The sequence below is a fragment of the Leptinotarsa decemlineata genome, unplaced genomic scaffold (genome assembly GCF_025532065.1).
Source record: "Leptinotarsa decemlineata unplaced genomic scaffold, Ldec_3_MD MMD2_tig00026361_RagTag_RagTag, whole genome shotgun sequence".
Lineage (NCBI taxonomy): Eukaryota > Metazoa > Arthropoda > Insecta > Coleoptera > Chrysomelidae > Leptinotarsa > Leptinotarsa decemlineata.
Genome location: NW_027412704.1, coordinates 5,764,930 through 5,781,280, shown reverse-complemented (window position 1 = coordinate 5,781,280; position 16,351 = coordinate 5,764,930). Strand labels below are relative to the sequence as shown.

The 16,351-nt window shown below is 35.1% G+C and overlaps 1 protein-coding gene across 4 annotated transcripts in view; it reads right to left on the bottom strand.

The window, feature by feature from the left end:
- The window catches only part of gogo (thrombospondin-1 like protein golden goal), a 398,554-nt gene that overhangs the window by 112,604 nt on the left and 269,599 nt on the right, over positions 1 to 16,351 (bottom strand). For all 4 annotated transcript variants that reach the window (XM_074184938.1, XM_074184939.1, XM_074184941.1 and 1 more), the window contains 3 exons: positions 14,289 to 14,558; positions 5,799 to 6,085; positions 3,247 to 3,396 (listed from right to left, as the gene is read on the bottom strand). In XM_074184938.1, the coding sequence (XP_074041039.1) occupies positions 3,247 to 3,396; positions 5,799 to 6,085; positions 14,289 to 14,558 (707 nt within the window). The remainder of the gene's footprint in view (positions 1 to 3,246; positions 3,397 to 5,798; positions 6,086 to 14,288; positions 14,559 to 16,351) is intronic.

Here is a 16,351-nt window from a genome sequence, read left to right as displayed (position 1 = left end):
AGACCGATCACTTCTCAATCATCTATCTACCGAACAGAAATATTATTTGGACTCTTTTTCGATCCTGTAGGTCAGTCTAGGCTACCAAGGTTGTTTGCTAGCAATCAGTCAGATGGCTCTTCTCTAAAAACCCCAGGATACGCTTCGATGCGGAGCTGTTAATCTTTCTCCTAGTGTATGGAGCTCTGCCCCCAAACATACCCTGAAGTTGCTGGATTCCATCCAGAAAAGATCCATCCGCCTGAGTGGAGACGCGAACATCACTTGCAACCTTGATATAATAATAATATTATTTATATTTCATTAAAAGAAAAGGTACAATGAAAGAAGACATTCAATGGTAAATAAATACATCTACCCAACAAGGCAAGCCTTGGTAGTGGGAGTAAAACTTTACAAAAGTAATACATTCAATTAGCGTAATAGGGGATCTGGTCAAAGTAGACAAAGTACCAAAAGGCGGACCTTGACTACAGTGAAATTGTCTACGTAGATCCAGAATCTCGAAATCATATCAGGAAAATTAAAAGAAAATATGAAATATGAATTATAAAGTGTTTGAAATATAAAAATATTGTTGTATAAATGAAATTCAAAATAGTGTTGTGAATATAAAATTTTAAGAATAGTGCTGTAAATATTAAATCAAGGATAATGTTGTATATATAAAATATCACGAAAAGAGTATGAGAAGAGTAATAAATAGTGATGTTGATATAAAATTCAAATATGAAGTCTAAAGTATATGAAATATAGAAAAAAAAAATTTTTATATCTAAAATGTAAAAATGGTGTTGCAAATATAAAATTTAAAGAAATGTATATATAAAAAATCATGGAAGAAGTGTTGAATGAAGAGAGAATAATGTTGTATATATCAAATATAGATACCAAGGAAACAGTAACGGAAGAATACTTATAGTATAGGGCAATAATTTCTATGTGATTTTTTTTCAATTTGATCTTTTTTTTATAACAAATTGTAAAATGTTTTTCATATCAATATATTGATGGATGGAAAGGCGTGACTGGGCGCTTATCTATTTCTCAATTTTTGCTTTAAATAAATGATAGAAATTATATTCTTTCCTTTCATGAGGGATCAAGCTATATAATTTGGGTCCCAAGTAGACATAAAGTCTTCGTAGGGTGTTTATATTTGGTCTTGGTATACCAGAAGAATTGATTTTGTGACGTGTACTGTAGTTATGATTTATGGCTATCAGTGTATTTCTGTAAGTATGCTGTCAATTTTCAAAATACTCGATAAATATTTGAACTTTGACAATGTACTTCGTAGTTTTTTCAAGACAAAGGCGATATAGATGTCCAATTTCAAATTACAGTCTATGAATACTCCCAAATATTTAATATTATGGACCATCGATATTGTTTGGTTGCCATATATTTGAAGGATGTCATATTCTGGTAAGTTCTTCACGTATGAGGTGAAAGGTATGAAATGTGTTTTCTCGATGTTCATTGTTGAAAGCCGATTTATAAACCACTCTTGGAATATTTTTAAGTCTCTTTCAGCTTTTTTTTTAAAGATTGCCAATCCTCGTCTACATAAATAATTGCTGTGTCGTCAGCATAACTTACCACATCTCCTCCTAATTTTAGTTTTAGCAAATCGTTGAGATGAACATTGAAGAGTATAGGCCCCAGTACTGTGCCCTGTGGAACACCATATTGTATTACTGTTTCTTCACTGAGGCTATCATTTACCCTAACTCTTTGAATTCTTCCTTGTGGATAGTTTTTCATCAGATCGTATGTTTTTCCTCTTATCCCAATTCTTTCCAATATCTTCAGCAATGTACTTATGATGGTCGATGGTGTCGAACGCTTTAGCGAGATCTATAAATATGACCAAAGTTGGTTTGGCTTTGTCAACATATTTGGATATTTTGGAAGTGACGTATACTATGGCGTCTTGCGTGGATCTATTTTCTCTAAAGCCAAATTGTTTTTCCTATATTAATTCATATTTTTTTAAATAGCTTGTTAGACGCGTTTTCAGTACCATTTCTAAAATTTTTGCAAAATTAGAGATCGAGGAAATTGGACGGTAATTTGAAACATTTTCTTTGTTTCAATTCTTGTGCAGTGGTTTGATTACAGAAATCTTGAGAGCGGATGGAAATATGCCAGTTTGTATAGACCAATTTATGATATAGACCAAGGTTTTGATGATGTATTCAGCAATTAGTTTTATAATATCGGCAGTCACGTTGTCAAGACCTGGTGCTTTCTTCTTTTTCAATTTATCAATATATCCATATATTTCATCATCATTTGCCTCCCCTAGGAAAAATGAGTTCATCGATTGATTTAGAGCCTGTGGATGTATATTATTATGTTGTTTTATTGCTTCTGCTATTTTTTCTCCTATACTTGAGAAGACATTATAAAATTAATTAGCCATCTGTTTGTTATCGGTGAGAATGTCACCGTTTCCATCAATTATTTTATTTAGAGCTTAATTTTTCTATGTTTCTGCTGTTATTTCATCTACACACTTTCATAGACTCAACGAGCTATCTTTATTTTTTCCAATTACGTTCTGATGGTATTTTTTTACCTCTTTCATTATATCATTCAATTTGTTTATGTATTTGTTTTATAATCTTGTATATTTTCATCAGTTGGAAATTTCATTTTTATTGCATATAGTTCAAGCTTATGATTAACCGATTTCAAGATGCCGTCTGTCATAAATTTTTTTCCTAAATTGAGAATTTTTTATTTTAATATTCGTTGCACTTTCTTTTATATATTTTTTTATTGTGTCTATAAATATGTTGGTCGCAGTATTAATGTCACTGCATAGATACACTTCTGAGAAATGTTTTCTTTTTATTTCCCGTTCTGGACTGCTCATAGTTTTACAGAAAAACGGACTCAAGACGGAACCAAAACCAACCTCATTAAAATCAACATTTGTTATTGAAAACACAGTGTAAACTTCAGCAACCGCATCATTCCGGTACATTCACTCGACATAATTGACCTTTGCCCTCCCTATAATCAGTTTCGAGTTAACCCCATCCCAATGCTCGATGCGTCTTCATTAAACGCACAGCCAGTCGGCAGAACCAAAAGTTACACGGGCGCTAACTAATCACTGAATTCAACGTTGCAGGCGAGAAATAGTTACTGAATTACCTTAACATAGGCGGCGGTGTCCGGCGCTAACTAATCACTAAATTCAACGTTACAGGCGAGAAATAGTTACTGAATTACCTTGACATAGGCAGCGGTGTGCGGCAGTTCCAGTGAGGGGGTTGTGGGCCGCAGAACGAGTGCGTAATGACCGGCCAGCCCAAATAATTCGCATCTCAAGGTGAGCACTCGACGTCCTGGAAAACCACGCACCTGCTCCGAGTAGAGACCCTGGACAATAAAACAGATTCATTAGTATCAGATGATAGGCTGGTTATCGTAGAAAGTGAAGTTAAAAGAGAGATGTAACGGATATCCAGTAGCTATCTGGCCTAAACTGCGACAGGACGGCACAGGAAGAGAACATGCCGGGACGGGAACATGACGTAAAGTTTCGTTTTTCTTTCTATAGTGTTTTATGGGAGGTGAGCACTAAGGCCATCCTATCAGCAAATCCATTCATTCAATATCCATGAAAAATGGTCTGTTTTCATCGATCTGTTGTGGATTACTGTTTCAAAATTCAATTGAGAGATTTTTCTCAAACTAACATACATAAAAATGCTTCAAACAAGATAAAAGCTTGTAGAAAATAGTATATTGTATAAGCACAGAAGTATAGTATAAGCACAGAAGTTTGTTGGTACGAGCCACAGGCGAGTGCCGCAAATCAAGCCAGTGAGAAATATATCATTTTCAGGCATTGTACATTGTACTTTTTCTACGGTTGCGTTGTTTTCAAGTATTGAAAATTAAAATACATATATAATAATACTTGAATACATTTTTATATTTTATTCAAAATAGTAATTAACAGTTATATTTGAACAATTTTGTGAAGTAACTCCTGATAGTAGGTCTTTTTGTTTCAACATCTTGTCGGTAATTGAAATATTAGCTGCGGTCGAAGTTGAAGTTGATGGGGAAACATACTTAGCTTCCACAGCATTGTTGTGTTCAGGTTCTATACTTTTTGAAATTTTCATTTTGTTAGCTTTGGAGTTGTCGATGCAAGATGTAGCAACATTGCTGGATTTCCAACCCCATGGCATTTTAAAGTTGAAAGATCTGTCCTGCATTAACTGAAATAGTCGCAGATGACCTTCGGAAATGGTGGCCAGTATACAGGGTGTAACTAAATAAGTGTAAAACATTTAAGGAGGTGATTCCTCATCAAAAAAAAGATAGGATCTTTCATATAAAGAAATTTCATTGGCGCATTCCTTGTTGAAATACATCCCCTTGAAGGGGGTACATAAAATTTGTATAACAATTTTTTTCACAAGCACTGAAAAAGTTACAATATTGAAATTAACCTGACGTTTTGTATTACCAAAAAGATACTTAGACATACATTTATTTGGTTTACCCCATGGTTGTAAGGGATGGAAAACGCAACCCCTAAAATTTATTTCCAATGTAACTTTTTGCCTTATCATTCGTTTACCGATGCATGCAGGGTAATCAGAGAGACGCCAGGAATATTTGAGCGAATACGTGGCTCAATGCGCCGACGTCTAGACGCATGCTTAATGTCTGAAGGGAGACATTGAACATTTACTATGATTTCTACATGTTGTGTGTTTTGTTATTGATAAATTAGTTTTGTTCATTACCTTTCAATAGTTTAATGCAGGTACTAACTACAAAATAACAATAAATCTAGTTCGCATTTATGACGATGTATCTCTGTAGTTGTTCGTAAAATGATTTTTTGCTGCGAACTGGTTTATTTTGGGCCAGAAACCTAGGAGACATTTTTTGTTTAGAATGAAACAGACTATCAAAAATAAATTTTCAAATGGTAAACAAATAATAAGACAAAAAGTTACATTGGAAATAAATTTAAGGGGTTGCGTTTTCCATCCCTAACAACCATGTGGTAAACCAAATAAATTACTGGCTAAGTGTCTTTTCGGTAGTACAAAACGTCAGGTTGATTTCAATATTGTAACTTTTTCAGTGCTTGTGAAAAAAATTGTTATACAAATTTTATGTACCCCCTTTAAAGGGCTGTATCTGAACAAGGGATGCTCCAATGAAATTTCTTCCTATGAAAGATCCTTTTTTTTCGATGAGGAATCACCCCCTCAAATGTTTTACACTTATTCAGTTACACCCTGTATAATTCAGGGTTCGGTGATTGCAAAAATTTCGCTATTTCTTCCGCCATGGTGTCAAATTCATTTATCTCCAGAGGCTGTTTCGTACATTTGCTATTTTTGTAATTAAAATAAAAAAGAAGTGTTTAATTTGTGCATGGTCGGAGCTTCACATATTTTTTGTAAATTTGGTAGAATTCTCCTGTAACTGCGAAATTTCTAGGAACCTAGAATTATATATAAAATATTTTTTCCACTTTTAGATGTTCCTCATTCGATTTGACAGTTATCAATGTATGTTCAAACTATCTACTGTTTCTCCTAAAACACTTCGAATCAATGACATTGATGAAGAGGACCACTCTCACGTTGTTAGAGCCTAAACCTTGGAGATGAGAAAAATTTATCCTGAAAACGCCAAAGGAAAAGCAGGTTGTTATTATTAATTATTCATCATTCACAATAATTGAATACTTGGACCCAGTCACGGGCGAAATTCTAAATAAAACGTTTGTTTTCCATTCTGCTCACCTGAACACTTCCATTAAACTTGGGGAAAACGGTATTATCACAGGTGAGGAGGGACTGTCCACAATAATGAAGTTCCAGCCAAAACTCCGGTATGGCGCTTGCTGGACTGTCCGCTACAGGAGGACACACAACTTCGGGGAATTCGAGTATGGCCATGACAGGTCGCTCCGGATAAGTCTGCAGATTTTCTGGGGTCAAGGATAATTGCGGCATCGGCCACCGAACATCCAAACTACGACGTATCACAGATTCATCTTGCTGTGATGGTTTGGTTATATTTTTTGAGCCTGCAACAAAAAATCAAGTGAATATAGTGTTCATTTGTTTGATCATAATTCATAACTTGGATTGAATAAAATTCATACCACGAAGTAATTGATATTTTCTGGAATGAATATTGAGATCCGTTTTTTCGAAGAATTTTTTTTGTTCAATGATGGAGGAGAAGGAAGCCACACCGTTTTTCACAGTAATTTATACAGAAATATACCTCTAAACCTTTAAAGTCATAAGTCAACTTGAAACACGCTGTAGTTGGATTTTTTAAATATCTGTCAAAATTTTATATCTGTTGAATTTTATAGAAATTACCGATATTTCATGAAAATCCATCTCAACATATTTGGAAAGACTCTAATATGACAGTTTACAAATCCACGACACGTGTCTCGCTATACAGTAACATCTTCGGGCATTACAATTTTCCAATTAGTTGTATATTGGCTGACTGGTCTCATTTCTCATAAAACTTCAAAGCGAGGGAGAGTCTTTATCAAAGGTAGCGTATAGATTTCGTGTCTTCAGTGTAGAAGTAGACATTTTGGTGTTCATTCAAAGTTACAGAGGTCAATAACAGGTTTCATTTCATTTCAATTCAAATATTTTTGACTAAAAATCAAGTTCATATTGACAAAGCATGTTACAAATATACAAAATATTCACAAAAGTAGAAAAACCCTATATTGAAACTATATTGAACCCAGTTGAAAAATGAACATATGTCAAATATAGATAAAATGAGTGGGCAAATAAAAAAAATCACATAAAAATTAACTTAAACGGCAAATAAAATATAAATTATACATACTGAGAATAAAATCATATCTAAAATAAAATCATAGCAGCGTTTCACTGTAAAATTCCTTGATAGTATAGAATGTTTTTTGAGTAGAGCTTCTTTCGTTATTTTTCTGAATTTGTAATGATTTTTCTCCTTTCTGATTTCGGAGGGTACGTGATTAGATATATATTTCTTTGCTTTCATAAATCAGAGGGTCCTTTGTCAAAGTAGATTTTGTAGCTGTGTGAATCTACTGAAACGGGTGACTTCCAATCAAGAACTTGACAAAGGTGAGTCAGGAGTGAAAGAGAACCAAAATAGATTTGATCCAAATTACTTAAGGAATCAAAAGGAATCTAACAAACACTTCACTTTGGACAACTCTTTCAATACAAGAAGAAATAAAACAGGAAAGTTCTATGGAAAAGGTACAATTATTTTGAACTATTTAGTTTTTCCGTCATTGACAGATCTATTCACATATCAGTATAGGCATTAGGATCTCGTAAACCGCAAAAGATTTAAAAAAAGTTTCAATCGCAGAAAAGTTATCTATCTCCAGGTACTATTGAGTTACATAGATAATTCCATTCTAGCTGTTCTGGATCCTAAGATATATGAGAGAATTTGAAAATTTTCAATTTTTTTTTATTTATGTTCTTCATTCGCAGATACATTAGAAATCAGTTTTCACTCCGTCATAGGTCACAAACAAATGAGAATATAAATAACTGAGATATGCTGCTTCGAAAAAAATCAATAAAAATAATTATTTGACTTGCGTCAAGTTTGTTTGTTAATGAAATTATAATTATTATTGATGATTCATCTGAAAAAATTACTATACAATACCATCTTCACTAGAGATAAACTGACATCGTAGTTCTATAAGCACACCTTGTGTATACTTTTCATGAATTTTCAGTTATAAATCAGTTATCGAAGACTTGTTTTTCTTTAAATACGTTGTACAAAAATAATGTCGATGAATAAACCGATTAACACCAACTTCAATCACCTACATAAAATACCGTTCACAGAGAAATTTGATCAATATCATGCATCGTCATAGTTTGAAATGCCATTTCTGAGAAATTTCCAGTGTGAGTGAACATTCCTCACGAATTTTTTGCATGCAGCTTTTCTGATAAGAGAAGAGTTATTCGAGCTATTGGAATGCTTTCAGTTATGTGATAATGCATTGAAATATATATTGTTTTTCCTGATTGATTCGGCCGTTACATGATGAAGATCCATAGTAGTTTCATAAACTACACCTTACGAACTATTTTGTAGGGAAAACGTTTTCACTACAAGAATGCTACATTTATGAATTTACTGAGATAAGAAATAAAATAATCATAGGATACAAATTTAAGCATAATAAACCCTCAGATTGATCCTCCACCAATTATTGAAACAACTCAGTCACCAAAATTTTGGGTAAACGCCTTCGCCAAAATTGTCACTTCATTAACTGTAATAGAAAACCGTTTACAGATAAATTTCATTATTAACAAACGTCGTCAAAGTTTGAGACGCCATTTTTGAGAAATAACGAGCGTGAGTGAACACTACCCATGAACTGTTTGCTTGCAGCTTTCACAATAGGATAAAGGTCATTTGAGCTATGCAATAAGGTATCTAAGTGTATATTCAATCGAATTTATGAATTGATTGAGACGAAATACAAAATTTATTCAGAACTCGCAAATGTATCCTTCACCAATTATTGAAACAGCGCATTCGCCAAAAGTTTGAATTAGTGCATTTGTCAAAAGTTCTGTCAGGAGCATTCGCCAAAATAGTTATGCTTCGAAAAATAGCGTCGATAAACACACCGAATGGCACAACTTCATTAACTGTAATAGAAAACCGTTTACAGAGAGATTCATTTCATCAATATAAAACATCCCCAAAGTTCGAGACGCCATTTCTGAGAAACTACGAGCGTGAGTTAATAATCCTCACGAATTGTTTGCTTGCAGCTTTTCTAATAGGATAAAGGTTATTTGAGCTGAACAGCTCTCAGTTATGCAATAAGGCATTGAAATGTATAATCAACAGAATTTATGAATTGATTGAGACAAAATACAAAATATTCTGAACTCGCAAATTTATTCCTCACCAATTATTGAAACGGCTCATTCCCCAAAACTTGCTAATAATTGCCTTCACTAAAATGAACAAGCTTTGAAAAATAGTTAAATATTTTTGAAATTCCCCTTTGATTTTCATATAACACTAGTGTTATTGAAATCTAAAAACCTACTATAATTCAAGTGAAGTTTGAGTACTTATAAGTATATTGGTAACCAGTTTTGTTGTTTGTAAGACAAAGGTAGAGTGACAGCGAAACATGTGATATTTTTGAGAATATTGTTTGTGAAGATTAAATCGTTCCTGGTGTATTTTTTGGAGTAACCAGTTCTTGTATATTGTGTATCAATTTGAAAGGATTGTAAACTCAATCTTTTGGAGTGCTTAAAAATTATTAGACAGAGCAATTCTAAAAATTCACTGAACGACCAAATTGGATTGAATTAGACAGAGCAATTCTAAAAATTCACTGAACGACCAAATTGGATTGAATTCTTTCCCTATATCGAATCTGTTCATATTTTAGCATACCCCTTCAATGAGCTTGAGAAATTTTTTCTATAACATTCAAATTTTTAATTTTAATCAGTTTGTATTGATACTTGGGTAAAATAATCAGTCATTGAATAGGTGGGACATATAATTCAAATTCTCATCTCAAATTAGGCACTTTCATGACATTTTGCTGTTGTGGTGTTTGGATGACCTCAAATAAACCTCATTTTTTCATTTGAGTGTCATGATTTCTCCTCGGTAGAACTAGACTTTGGTGTATTCCTTATTTTGTTTGATTTCATCATTGATTACGTATAATATTCCTGATATTTTTGTCTGCAGAAAAAAATCTGATCTCTAAAGGATGACAACGTCTTCAGTTCATCCTTCTTCAATTAATTTTTTTCTGGTTGAAAAGTAATTTGTTGTGGGAATAGTGGGTGATACCGTTTTTAGAAAATTGACTGTGGAGTGGGATGCAAATTAATCAGTTAGTAACTTTCCTTTTTCAATGGCTGTTGTTGCAATTGAACCATCCGCTTGTGTTAGTGGTGAAATTGTGGATTTTGTAAAGTTTTGATTAGCAGCTGTAGCTAACGACCAGAATGATCTAAACCTGTTGGGATTTGTTCCTAATTCTCTGTTTGTAAAGTTCTTCGCTTTCATTCATTCTAATATTGCAACTGTAGCGAGCATTCTCAAACCTAGTTTGGTTTTCGGCACTGGAATTTCCGCGCCATTGCCAATAGGCAAGATTTTTGGAGACGACTGCTTGCTGGCCATCTTTGTTGAACCAAGGTTTGCCATTAGAAATTCGTTTCATTGAAAAAGAAATGTGTGTATCCATGGATAATAGAATAACTTTCGTGACTTCAAAAGCACAAGTTGATGGATCATTGGAGCTGAAACAAACATCTGGCTAGGGAAAATTTCGAAAATGGTCTTGAAGATCCTCTCAATCAGCAGATCTGTTATCCCAAACTCTGCGCGGCTTTTATTGTTCTCTAACATTCATCGGTGATCCACTCAACATTGTAATGAGTTTGTGGTCAGAAGATCTCAATGGAGACCTCTCGGTACCTATGTGAAATTCTGGATTGGTTGTTAGCTACAGATCAAGAATCAGGAATCCTGGTTGGCTCATTTATAATCTTAGTGAGTCCGCTGCTCATTGCAGAAGCCTTAGCTTCGCGACCTTGTTCTTCATTGATATTTTTTTTAATTTGGCCTATTCGATATGGGATGATTGATTTGTAGGAAGTTAATGATGTTTGCATGTAAAGAGTACAGTACCTTATATTGAATATCGATTGGTGGTTTTTGTTGAAATTATCCATCGTCACAGTTGCCAAAATATCAGTGTAACTGGTTTTCGAAAAGTTCTCACTTTATTTTCACCATAAAAACCCTAGCTCATTATTAGACTTTTCATAGAATTATTTCTAACATTAATACAACATGGAGTTATGAGTTCTCCTCGAAAGCAACAGCTCATGATAGATAGAAAACATTCACTATATAACATGAATCTGTACTTGGCAACTCCCATCAGTCGTGCCAATTTCACGAGCCATTGTGACTATTCAGCGGAACAAATCGACCTCTCTGAATATGGGGGTAATTATGTCTTGCTTATTACCGGCCATATTCATACTAACTTTCCTTCAAAGAGGAGTTACCAACGTTAACTGAGGATTCCACCAGAGACAATGCCTTGTTTCGCTGCGAGGTTGATTACCGAGCATTCAAAGGATTTAGAACTAGTTGTCTTGCAAAAAGTTACAGTGATTAGTGGTGAACAGAAAATGCTCTGTTATGATCGTTCTTCAGTTGCAAACATTTTTTTGTTCATCTGAAATTAGCATGGTGTCGAATAAGTATTCATTTTCTTGCGCGATACAAAATTTTTCAAAAACTAGAAAGTAACGGCTATATCGTTTTATTTATTTATCTATATCTATCTATACTGATATAAATGTGAAAATTTGTGGGAATGTATGTATGTATGAATTTGAAGTAACGAAAATAATCAAAACATTGAAAAATGAAAAATCCCCGGGAAGAGATAACATTGAATCTTCGAAAGAAATATCAAATCAAATCGCTGTTCCAAAACTGTTTTTAATTAATAAATGTTTCAACTCAGGATTGTTCCCCAACTTTTCGAAAATGGTAATTGTAAAACTATTTCCAAGAAAGGCGATGAAGAAGAACTCGGAAATTATCGTCCAATCTCGCTGATTTCGAATATTGCTGAAATACTGGAAAAAATATTGAAAATGGGACATCATCACCATGCACAAGCTGTACCCAATTCAGCTTCAATGAGTACCCTGTTCAATCATATTCATCAACATATTACATGTCACACAATTAGTCGTACAGTTTTGAAGATTCATGAATGATTTTTTTCACTGTAGTATGCGCTGGCCAGGCCCTATCCGCCGATACATTCGAAAGGGCGCACCAGCAATATCAACCAACAACCACTCCCGAGGGCATCATTTCACCAAGGACCCCAATAATTAGAACAAGAATCTTAACAGGGTGATATGGATGGAGTTTGCGGAGTTTATCCGTTATTCTTCCTCTTTTCTGACTATATTCGTCTCGCCAGGAGCTGAAAACTCCACGACATATATCGTTTTGCTCTGTTGGTCGAGAAGGACTACATCAGGCTTATTAGCTTGTATGAGCCTGAGGGTGGGAAACGAAGAATTCGAATGTATTCGGCACTTCTTTTTCCCCACAACTGAATCAATATCCCCCGGAGCGTAGGGCAACACCGGTGTCTTGTCAATACCGTGAGAGTGCCGTAGATGGTAATATAGCATTCTCAAGGCCGCGTTATGTCGATGGATATAGGCCGAAACCGCATATGCTGGACATGCTGATAGTAAGTGCATTAGGGTCTCGGGCGTCTCGCGACAAGCTCTGCACCTTGTTTCAGGAACCTCTGTAGCCATCACGCGACTGCGATAGACTAAGGTGTCTGGGAAGGCGTGATGAAACCCTCAGTTTCCGACGTCAGCTCACTCGACCTGAGGAAAGCGAAAGTCAGGCAAGGTCTCCATACATTGGCTTATCCTTGTGTTATCGTAGAAGTGAGGTGATCTCTGCGGCTTTCATATGAGCATTTTGCTGTACGGGTTCAATCTCGGTGACAGAGTTGTGGTCACTTCGTTCAGACTCCACAACTAAACCGAGTTCATCAGCTGCTCGAGCAGCCGCCCTAAAGAGAAATACTCCAATTCCTGCTCTATCATGATCACGGACCATGAATAGAAGGGGATCCGAACTCCTGACGACTTTACAGGCTGTATCCAGTACCATTCTGTCTTGTAGACTCTCCAAACTCGAAAGTCCATGGCCTCCCTGACATCGGGAAAAGTACAACCGTGGAACGGACGATTTGGGACGCAAATATATAGAGATGCATGAATTTTCGGGTCTTTACGTCAAGTTGATACAACTCTTCCTGAGTCGACTTCACCACTCCAAACAAGTAGAATAAGATTAGAACGGCAAGCATATTTGTTGCAGCAACTTTATTCTTCCCCGACAATTTTGATGAACAGATACTTGTACTGATACTTGCCGCGGCGGGAGTTCTTCACTGCTGTTACCTTTTGTGAGTGGCGTTGTTCCACCCCGAGGTGAGTATACGTCTCTACGGCATCCAAATGATCTAGGATGCTTCCATCTACGAGCTCCGTAGTCCCCGCATCGTCCTCTTTTGAGATGGACCATTGCACATTTGTCTATCCCCAATTTCATACCGATAGCATGCGTCTCCTCTTCCACCACCCTCAAGGACTGATGGAGATTCTTCTCTCCAGAGGCATAAAGTTTAAGAGAATCAATATAAAACAGATGGGTGACCTTGTGCCTCAGGTCTCCGGAGGTGCCACAGTTATACCCTCGAGTATTTCTGAGCGCAACGAATAATAGCAATAGTGAGATACAGAAGAGAAGGGGATTGAGGGAATCGCCCTGAAATACACTCCTTTTGAAAGTGACCCACCCTGTTTGGACTCATGCTTGACCAGATATTATGGTGAAGCGTGTTCGCCAAAGTGGTATCAGTTGTTCAATGCAACTCACTATTCTGTCGGGTACCGCAAGGACATTGTCATATCTGGGCAAACCCACCAATATTATTGTCCGTATTTTAAAGAAAGAATACGTAAACGTAGCCTACAGAACGAATAATAGTCTAAGTGAATTTATTAAAAACAATAAAGGCAAAACTTTCGGATAGATCAGGAGTATATAAGCTATCATGTGGCTCCTGCCCAAAACTGTATATTGGCCAAACAAGAAGAACATTTTCCCAAAAAATTGAAGAACACAGAAGTGGTTTTGTGGATAAAAAGATCAATTCCATATTTGCAAACTACCTTTTAGCAGAAGGACGTTAGTTTAATCATGAATACAACGTATTACATTCAGAAGAAAGAAGTTGGAAACTTAATCTTCTAAAATTTTCAAAAATCAATAGATTCAAGAATTCGGGTAATTTACTGATTGATCAATTAGAATTGAATAGCTTCTCGTTACTGAATATTTTTTCAAATGTGGAAACTGGGACATAAGCTCAAGTATTTTAACTCATTACAAACTCAAGTAAAACTCAGGTATTTGAAATTTAGGTGCTTTTAATTGTAAAATTAGGTATATTAGGCATGAAAAATGTAGAATATAGTTACTATTCAGTGAATATCTCGCAATACAGTTTTTTTTGAATACGCTAAAAATCAATTGATGTCAAACTGAACTTTTCAAAATAGACAAAAAAATTCCGCCACCAATAATTTTGAAGAGGAACCACTCACCTATTGGCTGCTTCTTCACCAAAACATAATATTGTCCTCCCCTCGAAAAATATCCGCACGGTATCTTGACTATCGTCGTGTTTTTTGCTAACGCTCCGGCTTCTGGATAAACGGGAAAAGTCGTCAGAGGCTGTGCCAGGTTGCCTTCGAGACGAGATAATTGTAGCAAGAGGGGCGGGAAAGATGATGAAACGATTTGTACGTGCAGATCGCCGCTGAGCGCCACATGAGAAGGCGGCATCGTGAGTTCTATGTCCGGAATACCACCTCCTGAAACAAATGGAGATTAGAGTGGTAGCTGCGATTTCTGTGATTGTTGGATTGAATGAGTGCCTGGTAGCGGTTTATGGTAAATCTATACAAAAACAGCGTAATTCTTGATTCGATACAATTAGAAGTACATTGAGAATATCATTTAGAACAAACTCAGTTAATTTGCAACTAGAAAATTAATATGTCAACAAAGTGTATAATTAATAATTTTTTCCAAAAATTTCAATGAAAGAGTGGCGCGTTCAAATTTTACTAATAATAGGCTATATATTTTTCAATAAAATTTCCTTCGCAGTTAAAGTATCAATATTTGAAGCACAAACAATGTATTCACCGGTTTTATACGTAAAAAAGTGAAATTATTGAAATGGCCCCAACCTTTTCATTTGTTATTTTGAGTTGGTGACATATCTTTTATACTTTCCTATTGTTCAATACAAAATTACTTCTTGCACATTTTGAACCCTTTCTCATTTTATTGTTATCGCTTTAAGCTGCATTATATTTTATAATGCTTACTTGGAATTACTAAAAAACTCGTTTAAAATTGTATTTCAATTATTTCATAAGATTCTTTACGAAACTACTTTTTAAGACTGTTAGAAAAATTTTATAGTAACTGCCGAAATGTTTATAAAACTGTTTTGTAGTGGTTGCAAAAGGCGTTACAAAATATTATTAACGACTATAATGTTTCATAAATCGGTGTCAATTTCCTATTTATAGTTGTTTTATAAACATATTGAAAACATTTCTGAGAGAAATACAGTTTTATAATTTGTTTCTCCGAAATGTTTTCACAACCATTATAAAATATAAAATTGCTAGTTGGGTGAAGATGGCAGCCCTTAACAAAAGCTAGTAAATACGTTGTTCATCTGTTGACAGTTACTCACCACTTTGTTTTGTAACAGTTGTTTGTATGAGTTGATGTGAGTGTTTCTATAAAAATGGACAAAATTGAATATCATCGGCATATAATACTGAGCAATCCACATTCATGTACTCTGGCAGATCATTGATGAACACAAGGAAAATCAATGGATCCAGTATAGATCCTTGTGGTACTTCTGTTATCCAATTCAGATCGTGATCCATTGAGTTTCACAATAATTTTTCTGTGCCTCGAAAATGACATGAATTCCTGGTGAGTACATTTTGGTTTCAGTATGATCTAGGTCTAGGCAATCAAAAACTTTCATGATATCGAAAAAAAGAGCACCTACAATTTTTTTTCTATCGAGATATTTAAAGATGTACTCAACAAATGTACAAATAGCTGTCTCAGTAGATCTCCCAGGATAGAACCCGTTTTGTGAGTCGTTAATTATTTTATGTTTGTCAAGGTGAGGTATCAGTCTATTGCACATAGCTCTCTCGATTATTTTGCTCATAATGCTGGCTACATTTATTTGCCTATAGTTATCCATTGAGGGAATTGAGTTGAATCTGGTTACTTAAAACAAGAAGGAAAAACACTCTCCTTGTATGACAGGTTGAAAAGTCTACAATATATTGGTGCGAGTCCATTGGCACACTTTTCAAGTGCGATGATGGACACTTCATCAGGACTAAACGCCTTCGAACCTTGTCGAAAAGAAATTTCCGGCACTGGATTCTAGTACCTTGAATACAAATCTGAATCGTTGAATAAAAAGTTTGAGTGAAAACGTTTTGGCTCCCAACTTCTTCATCCTAATGAAAGAGAAGATTTTTCGTATAATTCATTGTTCATTTGAAAGTAGTTGTTACGAAAGCATTCTTCATTTTGTGTATTTTAATATTGATAT